Below are 18,214 nucleotides of genomic sequence, written 5' to 3' on the forward strand. Positions count from 1 at the left end.
GTGTGTGTGTGTGTGTGTGTGTGTGTGTGTGTGTGTGTGTGTGTGTGAGTGAGAGAGAGTGAGAGTGAAATAGCTACAATAACCTTCCTAGCGGCCAACATGTAGGATATTTTTTTTACAGCTTAGACAAAGTCCAGTAGGCCAGGTCACACTAGAGGCCCTGCTCCTTCACAATAAAAGCACATTTTAGAGGCAGTGACAATCCAGCAGAGCAACAGGCTGTAACACACTAATGATTAGTGAGATAACATTCTGTCACAAAATCATTACAATCAATACACAATGCTGAGAAAAATATGTTTACAACAGCAAGATAATGTGTTCTTGAACTTGAGGTACATCTGTCCCTCTGCTGCTGGTGAAGGAGGTGCATTGTCTTCAGTTGTCTACAGTCATTACGTCATCATTTCATCTTATCAGACATTTGTGTACAATTGTCATAATTAGATTGATTGATTGATTGATTGATTGATTGATATATATATATATATAGGAACTTATGGGTACTTTTGGAAGTTAATGAAATAAAGAATCCAACATGTTACCAAAGGGGAAATAACTTAAAAAAGATTTAAAAAAAACACACAAAACATCAGTAGATTTGTCCGTCTTTAGGGACAAGTAACAACTAGACAGATTACTAACTTTGATGCACTCTGATATTTCTGAAAGACATGAACGTGTGTTACAACTCATGAAGTCATAGCTGTCAGAACATTTTCATAGGACTCTTTTCAAGAACGCAAAAAAACCCAATCTCACTGGAATCCACCAGTTAACACGAACCAATTACCAGTTATGTCTAACATGTGTGTTTTTACCAGTTGTAGGCTTTAAGGAGAACTCCGGGCCAGAACAGGAAGGAGGTGATGAAGGCGAGGACCGGGAAAACCACAATACCTCCCGATAGTATAATCAGCTCCATCGTTGCACACGCCTTTCAAAATAAAACACACAGACAGACATTGTCATTTGCTCTCAGCTCAGCTTCTGAATTGTCGATGCTGACCCGGCGTCCCATCAGCCTCTTCTGCTACTGATACATCAGACCAGTGTGGTGGCAAGAGTCCAGTGAAACCAGTAAGTGATTCATCACTTTTGAGTCGGGGCTCTCGCTGAACATTGATGTGTCAGATAACAATACAAATAAAAACATTAAATAGAATACTTGGACACTTGGCGAATATCATTTTCATCTCCGTGCAGAAATAGCACTGTGATTTGCTTTTAGCTTAGCTTAGCACAAAGACTGATTCACAAGGAACATGTACAGAGGTCTCCTGGGTGAAAGTCCTGTGTTTGTTTCACCTTCCCATCCACCCTGAACCTCCTCACGACGCCCACGTTCTCTATACTTGCTCGGAGTGTCTAATGCTGCTCGTGAAATCTGAGAAAGTAACCTCATGAGTGGGCTACTTTATGGCTACAGTTCACATGATTCACAATTTTCAAAAATACTGCAGATATGAACTGATAAAAATATAGTTTTGTGAAATGATGGTTTGATTTAAACATTTTTTTTCCATTTTTGATATTATACTTCTTTTAGTAAATTGTTTTTAAAAATGATGATGGTCAATTTATCTATGTGACCAAGTACTTCACTTCTATACAATAAAAACTATAAACATATATGTAAACAACTTGTGGTGGGAATGTTTTGCCAAATTGCTTAATTTCCAAAGTCAAACCTGACCTTTGATTCTTTAAGCCAACACAGACACAGAAACTCGATCCACTGATGAATACAATGTGACGCGGTGGAAAGTTCCGGAAAGAAAGTGGACCTTGACTTGCCCTTGTTTTGTAAAAAAAGTTATATAAAAATCTATTAGTGTCGAAATCAACGTGAGTCGTCAGTTGTGTAAAATTAGAGAAGCGGAAAACGGAACTTCACTTTAACCGGATCACCGCTGGTTTCCTGTCAGTCTCATAAGAAACGCTTAATTTCAAACTGAAGGTGCAACAGTAGAGAGGGAACTTAACTCAGATAAAAACATATCATTTCAGACACACGGTGCATCCTGGTTATGAGTCTCTAAGTGTCCTTTGAAAGCATCGCATCTCAAACACGATCACATCACGCACACTGTCGGTTATATTATTAACATACTGACTGAGTGACACAGTTTGGGTGCTGAACCGGATACATATCCATTTGAATTACAACATACTTATTAAAATCACCTGCACGGAAGTAAGTCTGTATCTGTCGGACTCCTCTTCGATCTGTCACTGCAAGCTGTCCTCCGTTCGGTTCGGTTCGGTTCGGTCCGGTCGGCTGCTGCCCCTCCTCCTCCTCCTCTTTCAGCCGGATTACACAACAGCCTTTCATCTGCACTTAAAGGGAAAGACACCAAGAGGACCGTGATGCGTTCAGGCGCTGTGAGAAATATCACAATCGTATGTAACAACGCATTCTATGAAAGTCCATTTACGCCAGCAAACAAATAAAAATGACAAAAAACATAAAAAGATGAAAAATTAGAATTGATAATAAAAAGATCCCCATGGTAAATCGAAATTATGAGATAGAAAGTTATGAGATAAAAAGTCATAATTATAAGATACTTAAGTTACCCTACATTTGACATATAAATGTATCGTGAGTACATTGAAGACTACTTTAAACGTGTCTTTACAACAAATGAAATACTTCACTTGCTTGCTGCACCCTTGAAAGGATGTTAAGCAAGAAGCAGCTCTGGTGTAGAATAAAACCGATGTGGCTGAGGGGGCACCCTTCATTGAACAGCAACTGGAAGCATCTGGTCAGTGTCATGGTTACAGATGGATGCACCAAAAGTGCCATGGGGATGTTTGTTTTTTTTTGCTGGCGAAAGTGGGCTTCCATACAGCAAACAGCTGCTAACGGAAAATTATTACACATTCAGCAATAATTTGCTGCATTTCACATTGTCAAATATATAGACAGGAGTGTTTGTGTGTATAACATATCAATCATGTATGTACCTCTTTATTTGTATAGTACTTTTAATACAAATGTTTGTAGTGCTTCACACAATGAAATGTATTAAGCCTGTAATGTGTGTGTGTTAAATATATGTGTGACCTCCGTACATTCTTGTCACATTGTGCCATATTGTGAATTGAATTAAGAATAAATATAGGAGGAGAGGAAAATAATTGAGGATATACAAACTGGGAAATGAGAAAGGCCTCTGGGCAAGTGTTGTTCGGTGGAGTCTCAAATGTTGACTTGAAAGCTTTAAAAGTTTCAGTATTGGTCAAGGTGTGCAAAAATTATTCAAAACACTATACTACACCAAATTAAAGACTCTCACCTCGGTGTACACTACACCATCATTATATAACTAACTAACTTTCATCATTGCTTCATCCAGTTCACATTACGCGACCTTGTGAATTGAATTAATAGTTAATATATATATTGTGATGAACTCTTTTGTTAAACACCTCAGTGTTAAACACACTGCTCTCTCCTTGTCCTTCTCTGCCACATCTCCAGTGGGCGTGACTGAAAAGCGAGGAAAGGAGGCTAGGAAAGAAAGGGAGGAGACACCTTAGTATAATAAATACCACCCCATAGTCACCTCGAGTGACACGGATGTCTCTTTAGATTTGTGCTTTAGGTTGAACTAACAGGTATTCAGTCTGTTAACAGCATGGCCAATCTGCTCTCAGTGAGATGTGTTGCCTCTCTGAGGAAATCTGGAATTAACTTAAGAACTGCTGCTCTGGGCATCACTAAGCGAAACTACAGCAGCCAAAAGGGGTCTTCAACCGAGTATGTGAGCCAAAGTGATGCACCATTGAGGCATCACCAGAAGAGTTTACCCAGGTAAGGATTTTATTTCACATGTCTCTAACACAGTGACTGTCACAGTGGGGTCCGTGGCTCTCTGCCTGAAATTATTTTGCCATGAATTATAAAATTGTTCTGTATCATGAAAAAGTGCATATCTACAAATGGGAAGCATTTGTGCCAATACAACAAGCCTCTTGTGTCCTACTTTAAACGGTGTGCTGTTGGAAAAGTACAAGCATACCACTCCAGGGATAGGTACTGTTCCACTGCTGCAGGACATCCCGCTAAACAACAGTAGGATACCACTATAGGGATATGTACATACTGCTGAACAGCATGCCACTGTTAGGATAGGTACTACCGCTGAACAACAGAAGGATACCACTATAGGGATATGTACATACTGCTGAACAGCATACCACTCTTAGGATAGGTACTACCGCTGAACAACATACGTAGCATACCATCGGCCACTTTCGGCCAAAGTAAATTACGATAGCTTCACCGTAAAAACAACAGTACATTACCGTTATTTTACGGTGACATTTTAGAGTGTATTTATCCCGGATGATGCTATTGAGATTTTTAAATCACTGTTCAAAATGACAGTGAACACAAAAAACAGACTTAAAAGCAAAACAGCAAAAAGTTACCAACATAAAAACATGAACATTTCACATAAAAGAGACAACAGATTTCAAACAAAATAGCTTATTGAATCAATAAAATAATTTTCATTGTCACATTGCAAATTTCTTCACTGTTGGACTATTAAAGGATTCTGTCATTTTATTTTAATTTTTGAATTGTTTAGGTTACCCATACCAAAACTGGAGGATACTGTCAGGAGGTATTTAGCTGCCCAGAGGCCTCTGTTGGATGATGATCAGTTCAGGTACGTTTTTAAAAAGAGAATCAACCTTTATGATGCAATAATTTCACTTCAATACTAATTACTGAATCTTATCTGAAACAATCTAAACTGTGTCCTTAGAATAACAGAGAAAATTGCACAGGATTTCCAGAACGGTGCTGGGAAACAGCTGCAAGAGGAACTGGTAGCTCAGGACAAAAACAACACACACACAAGCTACATCTCAGGTGAGGGGTGCCGTGCTGATGCTTGACCCTGAAATTGAGCATCTCCAATGCATACATTCACTAATGAATCTGTTTGATTGATTTCTTTTCTCTCAGGACCGTGGATTGACAGGTATCTTTCTGTTCGCTACTCTGTGATGCTGACCAACCCCTTCATGATCTTCAATCCTGACCCTAAACCACAGTACAATGAGCAGATTGTGCGGGCAACCAATATGGTGTGTTCAGCATTGCGCTTTATGAAAACACTGCGAGCCGGATTACAGGAGCCAGAGGTTTTCCACCTCAACCCGACAAAGAGTGAGACAGACAGCTTCAAAGGGGTCGTCCGCTGTGCCCCGTCTTTCCTGTCTGGCCCCCTGGACACGTCTCCGTTCCTTCGCCTCTTCAACACAACTCGGATCCCCAAGCGGAGGAGAGATGAGCTCTTCACCGACGAGAAAGCGAGACATCTCCTAGTTATGAGCAAAGGCAACATGTATGTGTTTGACATTGTAGACAGGGATGGGAATTCAGTGAAGCCTGCAGAGATCCAGTCCCACTTGAAGTACATTTTGTCTGACCCAACGCCAGCGGCGGCCTCTCCTCTCGGGGTCCTGACCAGTGAGAGCAGGGACGTGTGGGCCGGACTGAGGGACAAGCTGATAGCAGCTGGAAACGCAGAGGATTTACAGATTGTTGACAGCGCCCTTTTCTGTCTCTGTCTGGACGATGAAAGCATGAGGGACCAAATCCACCTCTCCCACAACATGCTGCACGGCGACGGATGCAATCGGTGGTACGACAAGTCCTTTACTGTCATTCTGACCAAAGACGGACAGGCGGGCATCACTTTTGACCACTCCTGGGTAGACGGCTTAGCTATGCTTTGCTTTCAGAATGAGATCTTCAAAGACACAACGGAGCGGCCGCTGGTACACCCGGGCCCCACTGCTGCTGCTGCTGTGGATTCAGCCTCTGCTGTGCGCAGACTGCAGTTCAACCTGGACGACGAGCTGGAGGATGGCATCAAAAAAGTCAAGGAGAACTTTGACTCGATTGTATCGACGCTCACCATTGACGCCATGGAGTTCAAGAAAGGGGGCAAGGCACTGTTAAAGAAGAGCAAGTTGAGTCCAGATGCTGTAGTCCAGCTGGCTTTTCAAATGGGTTTCCTGAGGCAATATGGACAGACAGTAGCCGCATGTGAGAGCTGCAGCACTGCAGCGTTCAGACACGGCCGCATAGACTCCATCCGCCCGCTCACCATGCAGACACAACGATGTTCACACGCCTTTGTTTTCCAGTCAGGACAACACAGTGTGGAGCAACTACAGGCCATGCTGAGAGAATGCTCTACATATCATCGGCAGCTCATCAAAGAAGGAACTATGGGTGTGTATAAGACATTTCTACATGTATTTAATCTAATTTGGGGTTACAATTTGTGATATTTGAAAGATACAAAGAAGTCTTGCAGACATAGTTTTCGGGTCTGAAAAAATGCTTGCAGTCTTTCTACTGACACTGTAAGATATTCCTTCCCTGTTGGTAATTTTCTACTAAAATGATGACTGGATTTCATCTTATGTGAATAAAATGAGCGCTTTCTGATCTCAAAACACACACACACACACACATACTCACACATAGAAACAAACACACAAACACACACCCTTCGGTCTTCTTAACCACTTCTTTTATTTCTCTCACTAGGACAAGGTTTTGACCGTCACCTGTTTGCCCTGCGATACCTGGCCGAGTCAAAGAGCGAGGCTCTGCACAGCCTGTACACAGACCCATCTTACGCTGCCATCAACCACGCCATCCTCGAAACCAGCACCCTCACCAGTCCAGCTATGGACTTTTTTGGCTTTGCCCCGTATGCGCCTGACGGGTTTGGGCTTACCTACAGCGTTTTTGACGACTGGATCGGCTGCAATGTGTCCAGCTACCCGGCTCGCAACGTCCATGAGTTCCTGCAGTGTGTCCACAAGTCCTTAGAGGACATTTTCACTGTCCTGGAAGGAAAGACACTCAGCTAAGAAACTAGTGTTTGTCATCAAAAATGTTTGGTTTTATGAAACAGTGGTGAGTGATTAACTTCTCTGGGCTACCATGCAGGAAGTGAGATATACGAATATTTAATACACCACAAAATAAACATGAACACATACGGCTAAAACACGGGGAAATTGTTAGATAATTAAAGTAAACATTAAATTAAAAAACCAACATGGAAAAGAAGTAAAGATAGAAACTATACAAGAGTAATTAAAGACAAACTTACAAGGCAAAAAGGGATGTGATGTGACAGCAGAGCCAGCTAGTCTAGTGTATGTAAAAGGCACATACTTGTATATAACATGATCAATAATATATAAAACGATTACGTAATGATCCTCAGTGTTCGCCTGTTTGGATATTCTCCGTATGGAATCAGAAGAAGTGCTGAGTAAGTCTGACAGATCCTCTGTAAACCCACCCTGATAACACAGGGTGCTATTGAAGGCCATAAAACTGCAATCCAAATAAAATTGTCTCAGTTTGAGACTAAAAATATCCTTTTCTGTTTTTCTTTTAATGGTTCAGGAGGTGGCTGTTTGCAGTCAGCTGGGTGACGCAACTGCACAATAAAAACCACAGGAATACTTAACATTCCTGCCACACACACACACACACACACACACACACACACACACACACACACACGCACACACTTACTAAAACCTTACATCAGAGCTTTACTTCAAATTTGTTAAACATTTTGCTCCAGCTGGAAAGATAAAGTTAAAATCTCAAACTGTGTTCGTGTTTATGTTCAACCATGCATTTAACTATACCTTTCTTTTTTAATCAAATATAATTGCAACATAATTTATGACGAAACACTGTCGGCTGTTAACTGTTGAAAATAAAGATAGTTTTGCTGAGACTGTCCACAAGACATATTGGCATAACCCACTCACTGTGAAGTCAAAGTTCACGATGATGTGATGAACTTTCAACATGAGTTGGTGGAAATATAAATATTTACCGATCAAACACTCTCTCCAAAAAGATGACAGACAACAGGGAGTTCAATCAGAAGTGACTTTAATTCTATCAGGTGTCAAATCATGATCAGCAGAAAAATCTCTTTAACACCATCACTTCTGATTTAAAACAGTACAATCTGATTTATGTCATTCACTATTCACTGTGGAACTCAGTAATTAGTTTTGTAGGTTTGTGTTTTATCCCACAATGTAATGTAAAAAAGAACTAAACAAGTGATGGTCACCTTCAAATCACCAAATACCATCTGTGTCAACGACTGACAACAGCACCGAGTTTAGTATTTAACTGGGAATTCCTTATTGTGAACTGTGAATGACGACAGTTTTGAACACAGCATCAAACTTTTTCATTTTAAACACGAGCTATAACAGTTTTTCATACCAGCCGCTAAACAAGGTCCTGCTTCTGGTCTGTTCACAAAAACTTAATATCCTTCACAGAGCAGATCCTTGTTTGTCATTTTACCCAGACAAAGATAAATATCTCATCTCGTTGTGTTCGTATCAAACTATTATTTTATAGTTGACTGAGCTAAGCTAGGCTAGCCGTTTCACCCTCGCTTACAGTTTTTGTGCTAAACACGTCAGGCTTCTCACACACTGTTCGTATATCTATACCTATGAAAAGGAATGCACTATAATTATTATATAACACAAGTAATCACTTTGTGTGTAATCCAAGTATTTGTGAACCAGGAAGTATAAAGAGCGACAAAGTCCGCGAAGGGAAGAGCCCAAGGTGGATGGGTGTGTCAGAAACACACCGCTTTTGTCCACAGGGGGCGCCAAAATCAATACAAAGTTTAACTTCCTTGAAGTGACTTTAACGCCACTTTTGTATATATTTTAAATCACAATGTTTTCCTAAACATAACCAAGTAGTATTTTTTCCCACTTATCGCTCAGGTTGCTGGACATTCGTAAGAAAATGCACAAAAAACAACAAAATATGTTTTTTGTAAGATATCATACGAACCTTTGTATGAAGATTTATTGCACACTGATAAACACAGATGGAACTAGTATTCATAGTCAATTTGAGATTGCTATATACGACATATTTTCCGTCACAGATAACATTGTATTGAACAGTATTGTCTGTTTGCTACATATTTAAGCTGATCACTTCAAACAATATTGCGAGCTTAATTGTCAACAGTTAGCGTTTTCTAGCAGCAATCAATTAAAAAAGCAATCGAAAGACAATAAAAACACACAAGCACATTGCCTGATGTTATGCTGATGTTATGGAACAAAAGTAAAGCTAATTAGCTTCCGTCTCTCCCAGATGTTTATTTCTGGCTACCTTGATTTAAGAGACTTCATCACATTGCAAAAATACTAACTTTGCAGCATCGAAAACTTTGTGTACCTCACAGTACTATCTATTATACAAGATGAATCACCTTTGGTAAGTGTTAACGAACTACAAAACGTTACACACAATTTAGCATTCAGAAGATTATTCAGATTAATGTTCATGAAAGAGGTTAAATGCAAAATGTATCCGCAGTTTGACTGAAGAAAATGAAGAAAATTACATATTATAAGCAAAAATCCTTACTTTCTAATTGTAAAAATACATGACACAACTTTGATGAGTATTAAAAGGCAGGGGGTCAAAATCTACTCTAGTTTAAACAATACAAAAATAAATCCAGCAGTACTATTCATTTCTAATTAGTTTTATGCCTTTTCCAGCCTTCTTCCTGTCCAGTTCTCCAAGTTCTAAATCAAACAATTCGATTTTTTCTGTCTGAAATAAAAATGAATCACAAATCTGCACATATTCAAACTAAAACCCAAAACATAAGTTGATCTCTATTGAAAATATGTTGAAATATTCTCACTGCACTTCCACACATTAAAGGCAGAAATTGCAATATGTTTGCAGTGTGCTTCTTTAACATACCATCTATGTCAATATGAAGCAGAACTTTCAGGGTAAAATCGAGTTTTCTTGACCTTTTCTGGTCCTTGAAACTGTTATAAAGTACAAATATCCCCGCAGTTCAACTGTCGTCAAGTACTGTGAATTATAATGTATGCTGTTTTTAAAAGCAAGAAGAGAGATCCACATACATTATACAGTATTTCATTCCCAACCTGGGATTATCCTAAAAGATTAGTTACATTGTGCAGGATGAAATACATCCTGTGAAATAAATAAAATCTAAATATTGAGCTTGGAAGTTAATTTATGACCTCAGCAGGTGAAGTTTCCTAATTTGTCATGGATCAGTCAATGACCATGATGTAGATGTTCAAACTTTTCCTGCTGATGAAGACGGTGTGATGTGATCAAAAGCTCCCAAGATAGTAAGTGAACCTTGAGTTGTGTCTGTTTTCTCAAACTGTTAAAAGAAAAGAACTTTCAAGCTCAACTTCTGAGCCAACAGGGGAAATAAAATCCTCAAAAAAAACTTTGAACATCCACAGCGCCATGAAAATCTGCTGATGAAGATGTGTGATGTGGTTGAGACTGCTGGAACCAGCTTGGACCTTTTATGTTTATTCATTTCTTTCTCATCTTATTTTAATTTACTCATTTGTTTCCTAAACTGTCTGCTGCTCGGTCCTTTAAGCTGCTGTTCGTATCTGAGACCAGCACATCTGGGTCCGGTCACTGTCAACAATGTAAGTGCCAATAAATCCACCAAATGTTTGTTTCAGTACTTTAAACACTTTTGAGTCCACTTAACATTTGCTTGAGTACCTCAAACACCAGTAGGCTCAACTGAACAAGTCTTTAAATACTTCAACGTCTGCTGGATGTCTTAAGTATTATAAACATCCATATATCAACTGGACTTGTAGGATGCCGTATTTTAAATAGTAAATGTCAAATAAACATCAAGTTTAAAGACTTAAAGCCCCATTTGTTCGGTATTACTTATCTCTTACTTATTTCTTTTTCTGTGTTTACCAGACGTTAAAGAGGGCCAGAACATAAAGGAGGGGATGAAGACCAGAATACCTCCTGATAGCATCATCAGCTCCATCACCGCACACACAAATTTAAAGATTTAAAACTCTACTTTTATTTATTTAAAACAAGCAAACCAACTACACTCGACACTACAGTTTTTTTGTTGCCTTGTCTGTAATTCAGCTTTTTCAGCAGTGCTAAAACTTTTAAAAACTGACCACCATATTGTGTCTCAGTGCTGACAGGGCGTATCCAGGTTTTGCCCGCACTTCCAGCAGCAGTAGTGATGCCGATGCCACGTCCGGCCATCTTTTGCCGTGTGGAAAGACTGACAGAAGATCAACTGAGGGAGGAGAAGGGGAGAGGAGATAATTAAACAGTGATAATCAAACATAGTTGTTTAACTGATAATGTTTGTAGGTGGGGCAGCTTTATGGCATGTGGTTTTTCATTGGTTGAATCCATCTCCATCTATTCTAATTACCCTGCGACTTGTATACAGACTGTATATTTAAAGTCTACAGCCATGCTAGCTGCTCTGTGAAGCCGTACTCATCTTAACGTCCCTCTGTCTGATATTAATCGTCTCTACAGGAAGTCTGACGGGACGACGTCTCACCTCATCGCAGCCGGAGCATCGCGGCCAGACCGTCTGACAGTAGTGTCGTCCGCAGAACAGCTTCTGATTGGACCAGAAGTAGACCAGGTCCACCAATCCTTGGCCACACTCTGAACATTTGAAGCAGGTGGGATGCCACAGGGCGCGATGGTAACCTGCACGCTCAGCGTAAATAGCTGGACTCGCTTTGGCAACCTCACCTTGGCAACAGGTACAGCGCTAGAGCACAGAGAGAGGACAGAATAAGAAAGTGAGAGACGTTCATGAACCAAACTACTGCAACAATACAGACACACATACATACATCTGTGTGTAGGATTTAGTGGCATCTAGTGGTGAGGGTGCAGATTGCAACCAACTGAGTACCCATCGGCTTCCTTTCCAAGCGTTTTGAGAACCTACGGTGGCCTGTAGGTAATGTAGAAATGCTAAAGGATCTCTAGAACCAGTGTTTGGTTTGTCCGTTGGGCTACTGTAGAAACATGGTGATGCAACATCGCCAACACCATGAAGAGGACCCCTCCAAATGTAAATATGAATCATTGTAAGGTAAAGAAAACACGACTCTTCGTTTCAGGTGATTATACACTAATGAAAAGATGGTTATGAATACAATATTCCATATATCCCCCTAAATGCTACATCCTGGTCCTTTATGAAAACATGTAATCAGTTTATAAAATATGATCCGTTCTTACAGACTAAAGTACCAAAAATACATGAAGAATTTAAAAATACAACATTTTACATATTAATACATCGATAAAATGATCCATGTAACACTGACAGTAGTTACTTTGAATTTACATTTGATCCATAAAGTACAATTAGTTTCAAATACCTAAAGAATACCCAAGTTGATTTTTTTACTGTGCCATTGCTATGTTTACTTTCAAGTAAGTGATTTGAATACTTTTACCACCTCTGCTGTTGACTTCAGTCGGAAACCTCGGGGTCGGAAAAGTGAAGACAATGCTGGAGTGTCTTAAACGTGCATTCACTCTAACAGCCAGCAGATGGTGACTCCTCTGCTTGCAAATCTGATTCAAGTGTTCCAAAATGTGCAGTGTAGAGTTCAAGGTCTTTTTGGGGTTGACTTCAAGCTTTGCAGAATTGCTTTGCAAATATTTAACGAGACCTACAAAATAACCTGCCCAGAATAACTGTACCGAATGGAAATCCACCTGATGTTTTTCAAATCTGTCTGGTGCTTTGCTGTCAGACGCCTTATTTACTTACATATCCAGTCTTGTTATCTGTTCCGTTAGTGGAGCCAGAGGCAGAGGCAGCGCTGCTGTTGGAGGAGCCATGGTCCTGGTGCTCCAGAGCATCCTTCCTGTCACTGTCCTTGGCGTCCTTCGCTGTCCTCTGAGTGGCTGCTTCCCTCAGAGCTCCGCTCTCACCAGGCAAGGCCACCTCCCCGACTCCCAGCACCTCCAGTTTGTAGCTCTTCACAAACAGCAGCATGGAGGAAATCTACAGGAGGATATAGGAGAAGTAAGTCAAGATCAGAGTCAACTAAAGAAAACAGACTTTACATAGTGTTTAAGTTGTTTTCCAGCCATAAAAACGGATTTAAGTGATGTTAGATAGCTAACATACAGCTTAAAGTTACTATGAGGAAGTTTGACATGATTATGAAACACTCTTAATACTGAAGACTCTATATGATCTACATAAGTAAACAAGACCATCAGAGAGAAGAGAGAATATATTCTTATAGTTATTCAGAAACACTACCATCTTTGTCCATAGGGACCGCCAAAATCAACACAAGATAAAAGTTATAGTAGCTTTAAGTAGAGTACGGTACCTCCTCCTCACTGGCCAGGCTCTGGCACTTCATGGGGTCCTGATCGTAGGCAGGAAGCTGACTGAAGAGTTGCCTCCGTCGCTCCAACGCTCCATCTGTCCCCGAGACTGGACGTTGTCTCTGCGGGATGAGCTCCATGTACTGCATGGCCTGAGGGGGAATCAGGGGCATTTTACTTGTAACCTGTTATTTCTTACAGCATTAGTTGTGTTGGGATGTGATCCAACTTATTGAACTGACAAATTCACTCTTTCACATTTATCAGGCTGCAGATTCACCACGACGGGGAGCTGTTTGGTCTTTATGAGATCAGCTCCACCTGCCAACCTGCACCATACAAGAAAGATAAATAACTGCAGCAGTTTAGACCCCCAGTTTAATCAAATAAACACAGTGGAAAAAGGTAAAATATTTACTGGATATACTTTGGCACTTCCCTGACTATTCTTACCACTGTCATTTTAGCATGTTGAACACACTCTCTAAAGTAAATAAATCAGAAAACACTGATCTGAGCCTATAGACCTCGCTAACATGGCTGAATGACAAACTTCAGCATTGTTCAGGAGTCTGTGTTTCAGCTGTCATCACTCCGTCCAGGTGTTGTCAGTGACACATCTGTGTTGTCTGCAGCAGAGTAAGATGGTGACTAAGAGTAGAGCTGCGGCGTTCGTTTCAAAGCATGCAGAAGTTTTTTTAGAGGCAGATCTGCAGAGCCGTCCCAGTGTTGGATCTGGATCTGTCTCTACAAGTTCAACCGCAGTAACGTCTCCCACCACACCGCAGTGCTCAATAATCCCTGTCATCCTTATAATTATAGGTTGTGAAAACTCAAACATACTTGTTTTTAATGGAAACCAGGCGGTCTAGACTGTTCGACATGCAGAGGGGGCTGCAGAAACTAAACTAAAGTGAAATGATGAATAAAGTGGTGAAACCCAGAGGTGAGTTTTAAGGATGGGAATAAAATAGATGAAATGTTGTTGAAAATAAATCTTTTGTATAATTCTTGCCTGAGTTAGATGTTCTTTTTAAATCTAGCACCCTTGAAAAACACAGTAGGACCGATTTCAGAGGAAGCGGAAACAGTCAACATGAAGCGAGTCTGTTGCTTGAGATGTTATTGCTTTGTATATTTTTGTCAAAGTTCTATCCGGCAGAGTTATCGCATCTCAGATCTCCGCAACAACCTGCAGCTGGTGAGTAAAATGTGACTTAACGAGCTGTTGCAGACCAACAGACTGCAGCGAACAACTATCGCCTGTAGCCTACTCCGAACTGACCCTCACCAGTATCTGGTTGAGGCCGGCCGGTGCCCAGTCGTACGTCGTGGTGTTGAAGGTCGGGTCTTTGCGCGACACCACCGGATTGGTCACGATCATACGGTTCCTCTTGTACACGCGGAGGCCGCCGCCTCCTTTGACCTTCGCTGTCAAATGGGAGCAGGGTGAGTCCGCGAGCAGGCGTCCCATTCGCTGGTCGTCTTCGACGTCACTTCTTGGAGCGTGGTTGACCGCGCTGCAGCCGCAGGAGATACAGGCTTTCCTGTACAAGTAGGTGAAGAAAAAATATATCACATGACCAGCTTTTAGAGCATGCTGAAGAATTAAAGGACGTATTGCCAAATTGGGTGTTTTTTTCTGCCAAAGTGGGGTACTTTAAAAATTGTTTAGGGAAGTTTGTGACAATTTGTGATACTTTTTGTACCATCTTGGTGATTTGTATCAAAACATGAAGCTACATTCCAATGAATCTATGATGAGGTTGACAGGGATCATCATGCAAAGACTGGTAACTGATGTCCCATAAATCAAAATTACATTTGTATTAATGACTAGATTTAATTATTTTTCCTTTGTCATGCGTTCATAGCTCTGTGATAAAATACTTATGAAAGCTGTTACATCTACAGACCTTTAATGTTTAATGCAACTTTATCCAAAAGAAAAATAGATTGTTACTATTGTAACAATGGTTTTGCAACTCATTCTCACTCCGAACTCGTCAAATGTTGCCGCTTGGTCGGTGGCCCTTGCCATTGCAGATCGATGCACCGAGTTACCCTCTAGTATTGGTTTTCAACGTGTTGGATGCATAGCGTCCTTTCAAAATAAACTTCCGTCTTCTCAGGAAGTTATGTTCAGGCAACACAACCACATGTTTAGGTTTGGGAAACCATCGTGGTTGATGTTAACACTTCACTGACGACTCAGGTGAACACCGAGGGACAAACGACTCAGATGACTAGCAAATCAAGTGGCTCTCGGGACTAACGATACTAACGAGTCACGTGTCAATTCAACACTACTCCCGCCTGCCCTTAGCAGACTCAGATGCCCTTTACACTACGTCACATGCTCTTACCATTTACGAATGCCGCGGTTAGTTAGTTGAAAGCCCGGTGCGTCGCATACCGTCCCTGAAGGGGGCCTCCGTGCGACGATCTCGGATACCGAGGACCACTCACGAAGCGGCGATATTTGACGACCTGGGAGTGTTTTAAGTTTGCCTTATCTGTAATTTATCTGTACTAATGAAACCCCTTCCATCCATTATGTCTGTAATGTAGATGATTTTTAGTGTCAACAGTGGTGACACACTGCTCAAGCTCGTGGACATCCCTCACAGGCTTCATCTGTGGAAACTGACAGGTGACCTTTTTAATGTAAAAACAACAAAATTCAAATGTCCTTCCCAAAATGTATTATTTTGTCCATGTAGTTTAGGCTTGTAAGTGCAGTGCTGTTTGACAACTGACTCTCATCTCATCTTCAGTCAATTGGCAAAAAATATGCAGAACCACTAACAAGTTCCAGAGAATCGTTGAGAGGAGAGAACTTGGGTTTTTTTCTTATTTTCATTCCTTTCATTTTTTTTTCAGGCAGTGAGAAATAATAATAAAATAAATAAAAAACAGTGAAGGTTTGTACCTCCAAGAATGCGGCTGGAATCCAGAGCAGCTCTCCTCACATACGTGACACACCGCTGCATCTCCTGCACTCGGCTTCACAGACATCTGAGAGGAGACAAAAATACAGTGAAACATAATGATGGTATCCGTTTAAATTGTTTGTTTGGGTACAATCCAATAAATAAATAACTAACAGTGAGATCATGAAAGATCAGAGGCCACAACAGCTAGAACTAGAATAGAAAACCATTTTGACCAGGTAAAAGACAGATAAAAAGGTTGAAAAATGTTGAAAAAAAAACACTATGGTAAGTCAAAATAATTAAACATTTGGTCAAAATAATGACATCACTAGTAATGTAAATTTGACAAGCTGACCATTAGCCACGAGGCCTAAAGGCTCTTAAATGACAAACACCAGTGTTTGTCGGATTTCTCTGTATCTCACAGGGAACAAATTTGGGCTTGAAATGTAAATATTTTCCTGATGAAGAACATTATTCAGTATATTTTCACAAGTAAGTAAAATAAATGATTCTCAAAGCACCCGCAAAGAGTGAACTGCCCCTTTAACTGCTGAGGAAATATTGCACATGCTATTTACATGTATATAAATCAGGTAATATAGAGACGTTTAGAGCAGAAGTTGCTCTTTCTCTGCAAATGAGCCTCATTACAAAAGCTGTCCATATAACAAAGATCAGCGCGAATAGCCACACACAGTAATAACAGTGAAGTTATCAGCGAGTTAAACTGGAGCACATTTATTGGGGGTGTCAAACCCAGACTTTCCAGTAATCGTGGCATATTAAATCCCAAATATAGTTTCTCTCCGTTACGTCTAAATTCTTCTCCTGAAGTCTTGAGGAATGCCTCTGCACCTCGTTGGTCAGGACCTTTATCTTGCAGTCCAAAAGTTTTCTTTTTCTCTCTCCTCAATGTTCTGCCAACTATGTTCTTGACACAAAGGCAACATTTATTCTTTGCCACATGGATGATTACAAACAGATGCAAAAAGAAAAGGGCAAATTACACTGGGTTGCAAAACTTTATGGACGTGTTTGAGCTGTAAAATCATTAGCGTAATTACCATTAGCTTTCTCTGTATAGCTTTCAACCAACTTCCTCTGCTGGAGAGGCCTGTAACATGTGGGTGAAAGCTCTGTAAAAAATGCTTCTATGTGGACCTTCAGTTGACCACAAACAGTAAGTATTTGTAGGACACAGAGTTAATGGCGAAGAAGTGACGACGATTCTGTAGATTTGAGAGGAAGTGTTGGATGAGAAAGAAGAGTTGTTGTTTTTGGACATTTCTCAGTGAGTGTGGGAGGAAGAGAAGGGAGTGAACCACACGCACACAGACACACACACACGTGCAGGACGGATGATGTCATCGGTCCACCCAGTGACATCATCTCAGTTCCGACAAACTATGTCTTATCAGTCATTCCTGTATTTTCACCTCCTGCTCCTATGTTTAAATCTTTTTTCTGTGACACTATGTTTTATTATTGGCTCCTTTTCTTTGTTTCTCTTCCTGTCCTCACTGTGACTCATGCTTCCTTTTCTTTATAACTTTCATATTAAAAAAGAAAAGAACTTTCCCACAATCCTCTTCCATACTGTGTACAAATATTAATAATATCTTGTGATCAGTGTGTCATTAGTTGCAAACGTTATAAAAAAAAGTCCACTTACAAAAATATCTTTCAACCACAGCAAGTCGAGGTTGCTTTATTGTCAAAGGACAACCAGTCACATGATGACAACTGAGCAAACTCTATCCACTGATGAAGACCGTGAGATGGCTGAAAGCTGCAGGGGGTTAAGAGGTTATCTTTTTTTATCAAAAATTATTCCAAGATCAAGAATGTTAGAGTTTAACTTCGGCAATCAATTTGCTTTGATAATCTGTTTTGGTTTTTGGTCTCTGACCAAGAGTCTGTGTCTCTCTGTGTGTGTGTGTGTGTGTGTGTGTGTGTGTGTGTGTGTGTGTGTGTGTGTGTGTGTGTG

The 18,214-nt window shown here is 40.5% G+C and overlaps 3 protein-coding genes across 4 annotated transcripts in view; 1 reads left to right on the plus strand and 2 right to left on the minus strand.

The window, feature by feature from the left end:
* Positions 1-2,309, minus strand: part of LOC116379155 (abhydrolase domain containing 6, acylglycerol lipase) — a 7,010-nt gene extending 4,701 nt beyond the window's left edge. The window contains exons 1-2 of one of the 2 annotated variants that reach the window (XM_031842100.1): positions 2,175-2,309; positions 822-937 (exon numbers count right to left, since the gene is read on the minus strand). In XM_031842100.1, coding sequence (XP_031697960.1) covers positions 822-925 — 104 coding nt within the window. In that variant the 5' untranslated portion in view covers positions 926-937; positions 2,175-2,309. The remainder of the gene's footprint in view (positions 1-821; positions 938-2,174) is intronic. The other variant, XM_031841435.1, reaches the window with a different exon arrangement.
* Positions 2,310-3,647: 1,338 nt separating this feature from the next.
* On the plus strand, positions 3,648-6,915 carry LOC116388043 (carnitine O-palmitoyltransferase 2, mitochondrial-like). Its single transcript, XM_031855641.1, has 5 exons — positions 3,648-3,823; positions 4,605-4,685; positions 4,785-4,891; positions 4,988-6,265; positions 6,587-6,915. Exons 1-5 carry the CDS (start codon positions 3,648-3,650, stop codon positions 6,913-6,915), a joined length of 1,971 nt encoding a protein of 656 aa, XP_031711501.1.
* Positions 6,916-7,863: 948 nt separating this feature from the next.
* Positions 7,864-18,214, minus strand: part of lmcd1 (LIM and cysteine-rich domains 1) — a 15,180-nt gene continuing 4,829 nt past the window's right edge. Inside the window, exons 3-8 of the mRNA XM_031854030.1 lie at positions 16,221-16,306; positions 14,580-14,835; positions 13,291-13,440; positions 12,717-12,953; positions 11,478-11,696; positions 7,864-11,201 (exon numbers count right to left, since the gene is read on the minus strand). Of these exons, the coding sequence (XP_031709890.1) occupies positions 11,091-11,201; positions 11,478-11,696; positions 12,717-12,953; positions 13,291-13,440; positions 14,580-14,835; positions 16,221-16,306 (1,059 nt within the window). The 3' untranslated portion in view covers positions 7,864-11,090. The remainder of the gene's footprint in view (positions 11,202-11,477; positions 11,697-12,716; positions 12,954-13,290; positions 13,441-14,579; positions 14,836-16,220; positions 16,307-18,214) is intronic.

Source organism: Anarrhichthys ocellatus, unplaced genomic scaffold, assembly GCF_004355925.1.
Source record: "Anarrhichthys ocellatus isolate YVR2014 unplaced genomic scaffold, GSC_Weel_1.0 scaffold1, whole genome shotgun sequence".
In the NCBI taxonomy this organism is placed as follows: Eukaryota; Metazoa; Chordata; class Actinopteri; order Perciformes; family Anarhichadidae; genus Anarrhichthys; species Anarrhichthys ocellatus.

Coding starts and splice junctions, on each gene's coding strand:
- LOC116388043 (XM_031855641.1), top strand. CDS start 3,648: ATGGCCAATCTGCTCTCAGTGAGATGTGTTGCCTCTCTGAGGAAATCT. Junction 3,824..4,604: donor CACCAGAAGAGTTTACCCAG/GTAAGGATTTTA, acceptor TGAATTGTTTAG/GTTACCCATACCAAAACTGG. Junction 6,266..6,586: donor CATCAAAGAAGGAACTATGG/GTGTGTATAAGA, acceptor TTCTCTCACTAG/GACAAGGTTTTGACCGTCAC.